At 32.7% G+C, this 14,366-nt stretch overlaps 1 protein-coding gene across 2 annotated transcripts in view; it reads left to right on the top strand.

Annotated features, from left to right (window-relative positions):
• The window catches only part of LOC121371087 (BTB/POZ domain-containing protein 10-like), a 45,813-nt gene that overhangs the window by 20,040 nt on the left and 11,407 nt on the right, over positions 1-14,366 (top strand). For both annotated transcript variants that reach the window (XR_005957769.1, XM_041496725.1), the window contains exons 3-8: positions 443-850; positions 2,003-2,105; positions 2,848-2,968; positions 5,236-5,333; positions 12,232-12,331; positions 12,827-12,937. Coding sequence is in view for 1 of the 2 variants with exons in the window: in XM_041496725.1 (XP_041352659.1) it covers positions 443-850; positions 2,003-2,105; positions 2,848-2,968; positions 5,236-5,333; positions 12,232-12,331; positions 12,827-12,937 (941 nt within the window). In the remaining variant the exon portion in view is untranslated. The remainder of the gene's footprint in view (positions 1-442; positions 851-2,002; positions 2,106-2,847; positions 2,969-5,235; positions 5,334-12,231; positions 12,332-12,826; positions 12,938-14,366) is intronic.

Here is a 14,366-nt window from a genome sequence, read left to right as displayed (position 1 = left end):
TCTGTGATCTGCTTTTCACGGTCTACGGCACATAACAGTAAATCCTTTTCCATATTATATTTTGCATACAGGACCATCAAACATAGGAACAATTGGGGATGGTGGTTTGTCCAAAACAAACTGTTCATCGATCCCATTGCAAAAATTTCACATAATTAGACTTGAATCATACCCGTAACATATTCATTAATATAGATTTGGTTTTCCATGAAACTCCTGATGGGTGTATCATGTACCTCGCTGGTACTCTTGTTTTGATACTTTTAGAATTTTAAATTGATGTTGATCATGAAATAACTTAGTTTGAAACCCGATAGCGAATGTGTTTTTTGTATTGGGATGTCGTTAAACAGTCATCCATTTATTCATTCAAGAATCTGATTAAATCATGGAACTAGAAGGAGAAGGAAAATAACTCTACATTGTACTACTCTGCTTGCAGCAATCTAAGCGGACCGACGAGATCAAAGCCTTGCCTAGTGAACCGTGTGCGAAGTCTGAGTCTCGAGAACACAAGCAGTAACGAGGAGGGTGCGGCATCGGACGGGAAGGTATCGTCAGCCAGCTATGCCCTGCGTCACTACCCGCACTCTGTCGATCTAGCGCTGGCACAGAATCAGCGCACTTTGTCGTCACAGCTCTCTGACGAGGCCAATAGCGACCACTGTCATAGTTCAGCAGCAACACCGTCTTTGGAGTACAACATGGCAATGAGTATGGAAGCCAAAATATCCAATGCTCCCACCATGGCCACAAAGAGTGGAGAGAGACTCACTTTAGTAGTGGATGGAACCCGTTTTGTAGTAGACCCTGAACTCTTTAAACCTCGACCTGAAACGATGCTTGGCAGGTAGGTTTAACAATTTATACAAATTTGTTTTTAAAATATATTTGTTTAAACATTTTGCTACAAAAAAATATTTTTAAAATTATTTTATTCATATATGTATATATTATATATAGTGATTTCCCTAGAAATTTGGCAAGGCATGGTAGACCAAACACTTTTGAGGCATTTTCACCATTTTCAGGGCACTTTTTTTTTCATTAAAAATACACAAAAATTAATTGAAATAAACATTAATGTAATTTATGTGCTTGCTTTAATAAATGAATGGCAAAAGATATAAAAGGCATATTTTATTAATTAATAATACCTTTTTGGGTGTTTTATAAAGGCAATTTTAGAATTAATTAGTGAAAAAGGCTTGTTTAATCTCAGGGCAACATGGTGCTAATTACGGCAAGATGGTGCTAGACTATTGAAGCATGATGCTGCATCATGCTAAAACAAGCTAGAGAAAACACTAATATATATTAAATAATGCATTGATTTTTTGTGTTCGTTTCATTTTTAATTGTACCTGTAGTCCATCCCACAGGGAATGCCTTTTTTCATACATTGAAATTTACTACAAGTTATTTATATCTCAGATTATTTTGTAACTTGCACACAAAAATAGTAATTTTGTGTTATTTCCAAAACACTTAAAAATACTTTTCTTCTTACATCAAACCAAACTGAAATTATTAAAAAAAAAAAAAATTGTAGGAAGAAGGGATGGACTATAGATCATTTGTTTCTAAATGTTTTTACCAACAGTATGCATACACATATACATTTTGTACTACTTGTTGACAGAATATTTGGAAACATACTCATTCAACACATAAAAAATGGCACTGTAAAAAAAACCCACACACTAGTAGATTTCAATTTTGCAAGCCTAGTACTATTAGGCAGGCATGATGGTCATAATTAGATATGAGCATGCTATATGAGCATGGCTTGATAAAAATGGACTTTGCAGTGACAATTTCATGTTCATACACGTATACAGTCTTGTATGTTCTGAATGTTTTTTAAAGATTGTTTTATAAAATAAAAATGGCATTTGAATGTAACCAGTCTTCACCATGAGCTGAAGATCACTCCTAACATTGTGGCTAGTGAGCAAAACAAGCGTATACAATGATTTCAACTGCTTTTGTTTTTACACAGAATGTTCACATCATCTTTAGATCATAATATCACTCGACCCAATGAACGCGGGGAGTATGAAGTGGCTGAAGGGATCTCAGCTACAGTGTTTAGATCTATTTTGGTGAGTACTTCAAACAGGGCTAGTGAACTTGCACATCTGCATTGGAACCTGAAGTGTTAAGATTATGTACATGGGCAGCTGCTTTAGAGTATTCAGCATGTACATTGTACAGATATTGGTATAACCTACATGTATATAGAGATTATCATGGACACATAAGTTCCCATTAATTTTACTATTACATTCCTTGACAATCACACCGATATATGTAAATTGTGATGAGTGTCAGTCTTACTGTTATTTTTAAAACTCATTCTTATTGCTGTAATTCTCATTGTACTGATACTTAACTTCATCTTATTTACATAGCAAATCTATGTCGCAAGTCACATTATACAGAATGCAATATTGATATTGAAAATGGTATCATTTGATGATTACGAATGCATTTAGTTCTATTTGGGGGAAAAAGTATATAAATTGAGCCATTCACAAAAAATGGATCACAAGTGAAATTACTGTTGATATATATATATATATATATATATATAATATATATATTGTGTATTAAGTTGAAACAATATTGCTTGAGTGTTCTGCCATCAACTTTAATACACCAGTGTCTAAATGACTTGATGTAGAAGGAAAGTAACTACATGTGTATGTATTGTACTCATTTGTACATAATGTAGCTTGTAGAACTTGATTATCCGGTCATGACAACATCACCATAACCTGTGAAAACCCACATTCGCCAGTCGTAACAAATAGTAATAATTTGTTTTACTTGTGTGTTGTATAGGAGTATTACAAGACTGGTATTGTGCGGTGTCCTCCTTGTGTGTCTGTCCGCGATCTACGAGAAGCTTGCGACTACCTCCTTATTCCATTTGATGCAAAAACAGTCAAGTGCCAGAACTTACGTAAGTGTCTCATTTCCCTTCAAACACAAATAACACTTGTATTTTGGGCCCTTCCATGGTATTTGGTCCATGGGTATGGAAATTTCAAAATGATCTGTTAAACTAAGTTTTTATTATAGCTTAAAGTTAACACCTTTAAGCACATACAAGTATACTTTTATTGCCAATTTACTTTTGTTTTATGGGTTTTAATGACGGTTTTATTTGAAAAAATTATTTTTGTAAGCCAGGACGTGACATTTGTCAAATTAAAAAATTAGGTATCAGGACATCATATCTAAAATATACTGCATATGAAAATACTACTTTCCCTTCTTTCATATCATAATTAGTATATTAAATTATTTTTCAAAATATATAATGTCACATCCTGGCTGATTTGACATATAAAAGTTAGTTTTATTTAAAAACTATTTTTCAGAAATAAAAATCATTTTTAATTCTCCTTCTTCTCAATGTTCCAAGTATAAATAAAAGGTATAATGATGACTGGTTGTATTAAATTATTAAAATAACCACCTCAAACTTTGAGCCAGGACGTGACATTCAAGATGGCATGTTAAATTGAGTAAAGATTAAAAATGTATAAATCTCTCTATATAGAGAAATTGGCAAAACTGACTAGATAATGCACATGTACCTAAAAGAAATTACTTTTATTTTCAATATGTTTGCTCTCACTATCAAAAATCGGAAACTGAGATACTGGACATTTGGGGGAGCATGTTCGAATATTTAATATGGATTTATGTAGATACAAAATACTATTATCAATTAATTCTATGCTTCTGTGTTTTGACCAAACAATGAATTATTGATAATCCACCAGTTTAAAGAATATTGTATTTATACCAAATATTCCATTGTGTGAGTCCAAACTCATACACATACACATACAATAAATATTACAAGTGTCAAAGAATTGTTCAAATGCAATGTCTTCTAAAATCTTAAGTTTATTCCTTGGCATATACAGGTATCCAAACATGGATTGGAATATATAAACCAACCAGTGAAGGATGTAATTGATAGATACATGTGGAAGATAAACTTGGGTTGGGGGAATTCAAATCAATTGTCGTTGAGATTTTTGCTATCGTCAACCATCAACAGTTTATATTAATATACATTGTTGATAGTTTGACCTATCAAGTAATGATGAACAGAAAAAAGAAACTGTCCAAAAACTATAATTTGTGTACTGACTGGGGTTCATATTTTGAATTCCAATTAAAGCAGATGATAATAAAAATACCAACAAAAGGCAAAATATAATATATTAATTAATTCAAAAATATATGGTAAATTGCAAACAAGAATTCTGCAGAATTAAATGTCTGGCCTACCATAAACTTATTCAGTGCATTGATAGTGCATCTGTAGATATCTATCTCAATGCATGTTAAAAATGTTTTTAAAACATTAAAGGGACATTCCCGAGTTTGCTGCAATGTTTTAAGATATTATCGACTAATAAAATATTTCTACGATTAAACTTGCATATTAAATATATTTTCTTGTTTAGAATATTAGTGGTTGTATATTAAACATGTTTCTGATCGTTCTAATATTTGTACTAGGTTAATTTTCATTTTATTTCCTAAAATATATTTTTTCGTACGTACGAAATTATTTAAAGACAAAATCCAATTGGGGCTTCTTACAAATATTAAGACGACCAGAAACACATTGAATATACAGACACTGATATTCTAAACAAGAAAATATATTTAATATGTAAGTTTAATCGTAGAAATATTTTATTAGTCGGAAACATCTTACAATGCAGCAAACTCAGGAATGTCCGTTTAAAAAAAAATTTAATTAAAATTTTAAAATAATAAAGTTGAAAAAGAAATTTTGACGTGCACAGAGCTGCACATTCATACATAGAGCTGTACATGTATTTTAAAGGTAAGAGAAAAATCACCAGACTTCGCAACATCAGGATAAACAATATTATTGACAGTATGGTCACTGGTTATAAAAATATATTATATGAATATTGTATGAGACCTTTTAAAAAAAAAGAAGATAGTTCACTTAATTAGGATTTTATTTTGATGATAAAAACACTTAAAACAAGTAAATATCATTGATTTAAAAAACTAACAGTGTTTCATTAGTAGTATTTGATATACATATCATTTATTAGTTATATAAGTGGACTGGACAAAAAGTCACGTCCTGGCTCGTACTGAATCTCTTAAAAGTAAATGTTACATCATAAAGAATATAACTGATAACTTGTGTTAATATTTTTGTAGGAGGCCTTTTACATGAACTTTCCAATGAGGGAGCACGACAACAGTTTCTAGCTTTCCTCGAGGACCTCCTTTTACCCCAGATGGTTCTTTGTGCAGAGGTAGGACTGTTAACTTGATAGTTAATATCATTATAAATGTTTTGCTTTTGTAAAATGTTTGATATTGGTCAACTCTACTTAATTATTTATAGATGTAGTGCATATAATAAAATAATTAAGTGGAATATTTTATTAACCAGTAACTACTACTTTTGTAAACACTTGTTAATACAGCAATTCACCTAATTTGCTGTAGATTGTTATTTTTGTTAAAATGAAGTATCGGAGAATACGGTAGCTCGAGGCCATTGGTTTTTAGATTCAGGCCACTAAAGATTCTTTGTGAGATCCTGATGGCAAGTGGTAAAAAAAAATAAAAAAAATTCTACAATGCTACGATTGTACGAAAACAAGAGAAACATCTACAAGTCACTTCTTTTGATTTGCTGTCACGTGCAACATTTCACTAACAAATAGTTGGCCACCAGTAATCTTTGACCCATCCATGACATCAGTATACCTACCAATGTAATTTTATTCAAGTTGTAAAGCGTAAACATTGAAAAATAAAAAATAAAAATAATTAAGTACACAATATCATAACATAGATAAATTTAACAAAGTAACTACATTGAAAAATTACTAATTTGCATGGGGGGAGGGAGGTTGTAAGCCTTAAACTGTAATACACTTTATGCTAATAAAGGGTGTTTTTTGTTTGTTTGTTTTTTTAGGTGGGGGAGGGAGTTCCTATTCATAACTGAATAAATATACACACATTTATAAGTTACAACCTAATGTTGCTAATGCTTGTTAATTGTTGTAATAGGTAAAACAGATTATTTTATAAATTACTACATGGGTTTTAGTGGAAACAATTTTAGCAGATAACTTTATTCTAAAATGATTTAAATTGTTTGCTTGTTTCTATAAGCAAACCATAAAGTATGTCTAATGAGCCTATCTGAATGTGTAAATTGACAAATTGTTTAAACATGCAAAATGTACTTTGAAAAGTTAGTTATTTTCATTTACTAATTTTTGTTTTATCAACAGATAAAATTGGGCAGGTGAATTTTTCACCATGGCCAGTGAATTTTCCAATCCACTGGCCCCATAGGAAGTGAATTTTTTAAAAACTCTAGAACCCCTGGAAGTATACTTTTTATTTTGCAACAAAATGGACTATTTTTAAGAACAAAAACAAAGAATGGAATTGTGCTTTTGTGTTTAAAAATATCTTTATAAAAACTTATTAAGCAAGTGGCTAGTTGATAATATTTGCATACCAGGGCTCATGAAAAAAGAAAATGGCTAATAAAATTTACAAGTGGCTAAAATTTTGGCTAAGCTGTTTTTTTTATCTTCTGATAAGAACAAACGTTTACATAATTTATCTGACACCTGAAATATAATAATATCAAATATTCAATTAGCGTAATAGCGTGACCAGTAATGAGAAACGGTGTCATCCAGAATACAACATAATAATGTTTCAGGGCACAATATTTCATGAGAACCGTTGTTCTGTTCTCGTGTCGGTTATGCAACTTTAAAATCACGAGAACCGCCAGTTGGTTACGTGGTGAACAATTACATTCTAAAATTAAAAGTACCATATATCAGTAATGAAATTAAAAATCAGTTTTATGTTTTTAAATATATTTAAACCGCCAATGTAGCACAGAACCATAGTTCACGTGTTTTAGAATTAGGTAGGCCTAACTCATCGATTACGAAAATTATATTCACGTAACCGAACAATTAGTTAACTAAGTAAAACTCATGTGAACTGACTTCCGGTTGCCTAAGATTATGTTTGCTTATTTTAATAATCACAGTTATTAATTTTAATGGCATATATTCAACATGTATGCAAGCAAAATCTGAAAGATCTGCAACTTATTTTAATTGTGTAAAGTCTTTGAACCAAATTAATAAAATCAGACCGACTATGTATGTCGGTTCAGGGCCGAAAGACATGTAGGCTATCCTTGACCGAGTTCAGCCAGACAGAGCCTAAATTTTTTTTTTACACTAGACTGGTTTATGCGCTTCATGTTAAACCCAATGTCTACGTCAGAAACCAATCAGATAGTTCGCGAACATTAGGAAAACATTCGTTGGCTGAACTTAGGGCTGCTATCAGTGTGTATATAGGTCATGCCTGACAGTCAGCATAGACTGTACATGTCAAGAGAGATTGTTGTGAATATGAATAATACAATCACATGCAATTAGAGCACAGCTGAATTTCTAGTCCAATGGGAGCTTCATATTTTGTCACGTGAAGTACATTTATATCCCGATAAAGTACTTCAGACATTCACTTTATAAGCGGTATTGCTGCACGAGATTTTGGCTCTGCTCTAAGACAGTTAGAGGATGAGTAACAATACTTTATCGGCGTATAAAGGTAGTGTCGCACGAGAAAACGCTCGGCTAACGCCTTGCCTTTGTCTCGTGCGACACTACCTTTATACACCGATAAAGTATTGTTACTCGTCCTCTAACTATTACATCAACCTTGATGTCAATTTGTTAAAAAAACACAAAAAATGTTCGTATCGATGAATACTTTGTCTTTCGCACTCACGTATATCGCAATTGCGGGAAATGAACATGCAGTATTTATACAAATTGCAGTTAAATGTACACTGAATACAATTAGTTTACAATAATCATGACATTTGTTAGATAAAATATTATATAAATTAGTAGACTGAGCAACAACATGGTGTAAATTACTAAATTGTTGGGGTATTGGCTCTCAAATTTTTATTTGGAAAAAAAGAAAAAAAAAATAAAAAAAAAAAACAACACCCTCCAAAAACATCCACCCACCTCCATATTTCTGCATGTGTGTTCATTTAATGTCATAGGCCTTTCCAGCGTTCGAAATATTGGCGGACAAGTAAATTTCTAGATGTATTTGTCCATTGGACTAATAAAAAATTCTGCTTATTTCTAACAGTTGATGGGGGCACTGGCTGTCATATCACCACCCCCAGTGCTGAAAAATCAAAGGAATATATTAACTGCTCCTACCCCCATTGCTGTCTTTGATTTTGATCAGGGAATACGGTTTTGTTGTTCAGATTTAGTCCAGTTTGTACATAATTAGCTGAAAAAGATGCATTTTTATATTTATTTAAGAATTGAATGTTATATTTTTGACGTTCATGCTATGATAAACACCAAAACCGTTTTACACACTGTATGAATGGCGTAGCGCGTTAGCATGAACTTCAAAAATATAACATTCAATATGCAAAACTATATTTAAAAACCCAATCGAACTCTATTCCACAATGATTTACAACTGTATCAATACATAAATAAGGGAATTCCCTTCAAAAGTTACATTTGTTTTTTTCCATCAAATCTCAGATTCATTATATTGATTTACATACGGTTTTATAAATTTTAGTTTTCTGAATCAAATGTGAATAAAACGTTATAAAATTTAAAATAACAGAACAGAACATCAACTGATAATGCAAACATTTTTTCGATGAATTTTGAACTAATTAACATGAGGGAGAGCGTCAAATTATTTAGAAGATTTATGTGGCAAATACAGCGGAAGCCAGAGTGTCCGCAATTACCTGATTCTCCCCTACCTATATTAAAATTGCAGTTGTCAAAAGTTGAATTAATGAAAATGAATATGAAGACTGACTTGAAAGGGATAAAGTGGTTTCAGTGTTACTGTGTGTGTGGATTTCAGAGGAAGTTTGTGATTGTGTGATATTATTCTCGGAAAGGACAGGTCGCGGACTTGTGCATGAAGGCATATGTGTTTTTGCATGTAAGTTGTCAGTTTGGTGTTTTTGTCAAATGTGACAGAGCTGCACTCGAGTCTCTCTCTTGATTTGTTGAGCATTCTCTGCTATAACTTCTAATAGAAGCTTCGTTTTTGTGGCCTGTCATATACATTATGTGTCTCAGTTAAAAACCGGATTCGTTTAAAGCCTGATTTGTCACCATCACTCACAGTGCAGATGAACTTAAGGATAAAAATAGAAACGGGACTTCAATTGTTTACCGAAAAAGTGCAGTTTTCACGTTCATGGAAGAATGAATGTTTTTTTTAGATCATGTGATAGCATTTTAGCCAATCAAGATGCCTATTACAAAACTAATTATAAAATGCAATTATATATAAATACCGAACAATTAGTTAACTAAGTAAAACTCATGTGAACTGACTTCCGGTTGCCTAAGATTATGTTTGCTTATTTTAATAATCACAGTTATTAATTTTAATGGCATATATTCAACATGTATGCAAGCAAAATCTGAAAGATCTGCAACTTATTTTAATTGTGTAAAGTCTTTGAACCAAATTAATAAAATCAGACCGACTATGTATGTCGGTTCAGGGCCGAAAGACATGTAGGCTATCCTTGACCGAGTTCAGCCAAACAGAGCCTAAATTTTTTTTTTACACTAGACTGGTTTATGCGCTTCATGTTAAACCCAATGTCTACGTCAGAAACCAATCAGATAGTTCGCGAACATTAGGAAAACATTCGTTGGCTGAACTTAGGGCTGCTATCAGTGTGTATATAGGTCATGCCTGACAGTCAGCATAGACTGTACATGTCAAGAGAGATTGTTGTGAATATGAATAATACAATCACATGCAATTAGAGCACAGCTGAATTTCTAGTCCAATGGGAGCTTCATATTTTGTCACGTGAAGTACATTTATATCCCGATAAAGTACTTCAGACATTCACTTTATAAGCGGTATTGCTGCACGAGATTTTGGCTCTGCTCTAAGACAGTTAGAGGATGAGTAACAATACTTTATCGGCGTATAAAGGTAGTGTCGCACGAGAAAACGCTCGGCTAACGCCTTGCCTTTGTCTCGTGCGACACTACCTTTATACACCGATAAAGTATTGTTACTCGTCCTCTAACTATTACATCAACCTTGATGTCAATTTGTTAAAAAAACACAAAAAATGTTCGTATCGATGAATACTTTGTCTTTCGCACTCACGTATATCGCAATTGCGGGAAATGAACATGCAGTATTTATACAAATTGCAGTTAAATGTACACTGAATACAATTAGTTTACAATAATCATGACATTTGTTAGATAAAATATTATATAAATTAGTAGACTGAGCAACAACATGGTGTAAATTACTAAATTGTTGGGGTATTGGCTCTCAAATTTTTATTTGGAAAAAAAGAAAAAATAATAAAAGAAAAAACAACACCCTCCAAAAACATCCACCCACCTCCATATTTCTGCATGTGTGTTCATTTAATGTCATAGGCCTTTCCAGCGTTCGAAATATTGGCGGACAAGTAAATTTCTAGATGTATTTGTCCATTGGACTAATAAAAAATTCTGCTTATTTCTAACAGTTGATGGGGGCACTGGCTGTCATATCACCACCCCCAGTGCTGAAAAATCAAAGGAATATATTAACTGCTCCTACCCCCATTGCTGTCTTTGATTTTGATCAGGGAATACGGTTTTGTTGTTCAGATTTAGTCCAGTTTGTACATAATTAGCTGAAAAAGATGCATTTTTATATTTATTTAAGAATTGAATGTTATATTTTTGACGTTCATGCTATGATAAACACCAAAACCGTTTTACACACTGTATGAATGGCGTAGCGCGTTAGCATGAACTTCAAAAATATAACATTCAATATGCAAAACTATATTTAAAAACCCAATCGAACTCTATTCCACAATGATTTACAACTGTATCAATACATAAATAAGGGAATTCCCTTCAAAAGTTACATTTGTTTTTTTCCATCAAATCTCAGATTCATTATATTGATTTACATACGGTTTTATAAATTTTAGTTTTCTGAATCAAATGTGAATAAAACGTTATAAAATTTAAAATAACAGAACAGAACATCAACTGATAATGCAAACATTTTTTCGATGAATTTTGAACTAATTAACATGAGGGAGAGCGTCAAATTATTTAGAAGATTTATGTGGCAAATACAGCGGAAGCCAGAGTGTCCGCAATTACCTGATTCTCCCCTACCTATATTAAAATTGCAGTTGTCAAAAGTTGAATTAATGAAAATGAATATGAAGACTGACTTGAAAGGGATAAAGTGGTTTCAGTGTTACTGTGTGTGTGGATTTCAGAGGAAGTTTGTGATTGTGTGATATTATTCTCGGAAAGGACAGGTCGCGGACTTGTGCATGAAGGCATATGTGTTTTTGCATGTAAGTTGTCAGTTTGGTGTTTTTGTCAAATGTGACAGAGCTGCACTCGAGTCTCTCTCTTGATTTGTTGAGCATTCTCTGCTATAACTTCTAATAGAAGCTTCGTTTTTGTGGCCTGTCATATACATTATGTGTCTCAGTTAAAAACCGGATTCGTTTAAAGCCTGATTTGTCACCATCACTCACAGTGCAGATGAACTTAAGGATAAAAATAGAAACGGGACTTCAATTGTTTACCGAAAAAGTGCAGTTTTCACGTTCATGGAAGAATGAATGTTTTTTTTAGATCATGTGATAGCATTTTAGCCAATCAAGATGCCTATTACAAAACTAATTATAAAATGCAATTATATATAAATACTCTATACAATACTGCACAAACAGGGCACAATATTTCACGCAAACCGTCGTTCTGTTCGCGTGATGGTTGGCCAACTTAAATTCACGCGAACTGCCAATCGGTTATGTAGTGAATGTTTACATTATAAAATTCAAAGTTACAAACATCACAATTTTAAATCGGTTAACAATTTTGGCTAAAATATCTTCATTATGGCTAATAAAAATCCCATGGATTTGGCTAATGTTTTAGGCTACAGGTATTTTTGATCCAGCTTGAGCCCTGGCATACTGGAGTTTCAGTTAATAAGTTGATAACAGAAAAACTGTAAAGAAGATAGTTTGTACATTTTGTAAGTCAAATGTTGATGCCAAAACCTGTTTTAAAATTACAGCATGGTGAGCGTGAATGTCACATTGTTGTGTTGATTGATGACGACATCGTAGAGTGGGATGATGAATACCCTCCACAGATGGGAGAAGAACATTCACAAAGTAAGTCTTCTCCATCTACTCTTGTGGATTATACAGTGCTTGTAATATGAGATTATTTTTGAGTTTTGAAGAATGAATAAGATATTAATTTCTTGAACATAATGTTGGTTGTGTGAAAAATGCAAGACACCAAATAAATTGCGTATTTTACATTATACTTGATTCCCATCTATATTTTGTCATGCTGTGAATCATGATATTTAGTGTTGGCCTACAGCACAGCAGTATACCATTTTGTAAAACTTTACTAATTTCTGAATGTGATTTATATGAGAGAAAAAAATAAGAGGTTTTCTGACTGATTGATATTAAAGTCGTACAAATACCTGTTATATTTGCTATATATACTAGTGAGGTCATATCATAAATTAGCAAAAATGCATGCTTATATTTAAACATGAAATTTTATAATTTTTGGTGAGTATTCTGTTACTAAACTGCATTGTTACATAAAGTATTTCCTTCTATTAGTAAATATTTTCTTGTGTTTTCTAGTTATTTACAGTACGCCTGTGTATAGGTTCTTTAGATACATAGAGAACAGGGATGTAGCCAAGCAGGTTTTAAAAGAAAGGGGTCTTAAGAAAATACGGCTTGGAATTGAAGGTATGAATCTTTGGTACACTCAAGTCACATTAGTCTGTGTGGCACAAAAGTCTCTGCATGTTAATTGCATTACATTACATCTGGAAATTTGTGTTTGGGTATGTTTGTAAACAAACAAACAATATTAATTTAATTCATAAAACAATTGTTAAAACAACACATCTTGATTGTGAATATTATTATGTATAAAACTGATAGCCAACAATTTGATTGAAAAAAAAAAAATTAATGCACTAAACATATACTCAGGGCTCGCGCTGTCGGTAGCCAAATTAGCCATTGGCTAATTTTTACAAAAAATGGCTAATAAAATTTGCAAGTGACTAAAATTTTGGCTACGCCATTTTCTGTCTTCTGGTGTGAACAAACGGTCACATAATATATCCGACACCTCAAACATAATACTACTACCAAATATTCAATTAGCGTAATAACGATCTCGCGACCGGTAACGAGAAACGGTGTCATGCAGAATACAGCATAGGTCTTATAATGTTTGCTTATTTTAATAATCACAGTTATTAATTTTAACAGCATGCATTCATCATGTATGACAGCAATGTCTGGAAGATCTGTAACTTGTTATTTTTTCTTTGTAAAATCTTTGAACCAAAAACAGACTGACAATGCGTGTCAATTTGAATACACATGCCAGTTCAGGGCCGAAAGACATGTAGGCCATCTCAACAGCTGAGTTTGTGCGCTTCACGTTAAACCAAATGGACACGACGAACACCAATCAAATAGTTCGCGAACGTTAGGAAGAACGTTCATTGGCTGAACCGAGGCGCGAATATGCGTCACGCTTCAGAGTCGGCTGACACCCGCGTGTCAAGAGACATCGTTGCGGACATTAAACAATACGATTACGCAAAAGTAAATCTTGATGTAAATTTGTAGAAAAACAATAGTTGTTCACATCAATGAATACCTAACTGCAGTTTTTCTTTATTCCTTTGTCTTTATTAATTTCACACCCATGGTCGAGAGCACGCATGCAGATCGCGATCGCCGGAAATGAACATGCAGTATTTAAATTGCAGTTAAATGTACACACTGAATAAAATTAGTTTACATTAATTTATTTGTTAGATCATTTTAGATATAAATTTGTAAGACTGTGAGGTGACATTTAATAAGTTAGCTGGATTTTAAAAAGACCGTAAATTTCAATTTTATTAAAGGTTTTCTGTTTGTGTGGGTTTTTTTTTTTTAATAAATGGAGTATACTGTGAAGTCGGCATTCTTAGCCGAGGTATTTTGTAAGCAGAAATCACAACAAGCATTTAACTGCTAAAACAAATTTGGCTAAAGCATTTTCAATATGGCTAATAAAATTTCCATTTGGCTAATATTCTGGCTACAGGTATTTTTGATCCAGGGTGAGCCCTGTATACTCTCCCAAAAACGTTCTGTTACACCCGACTTT

The sequence above is a fragment of the Gigantopelta aegis genome, chromosome 4 (assembly GCF_016097555.1).
Source record: "Gigantopelta aegis isolate Gae_Host chromosome 4, Gae_host_genome, whole genome shotgun sequence".
Lineage (NCBI taxonomy): Eukaryota > Metazoa > Mollusca > Gastropoda > Neomphalida > Peltospiridae > Gigantopelta > Gigantopelta aegis.
The sequence above is the reverse complement of the archived record's forward strand: the minus strand, read 5'-3'. Positions and strand labels throughout refer to the sequence as shown.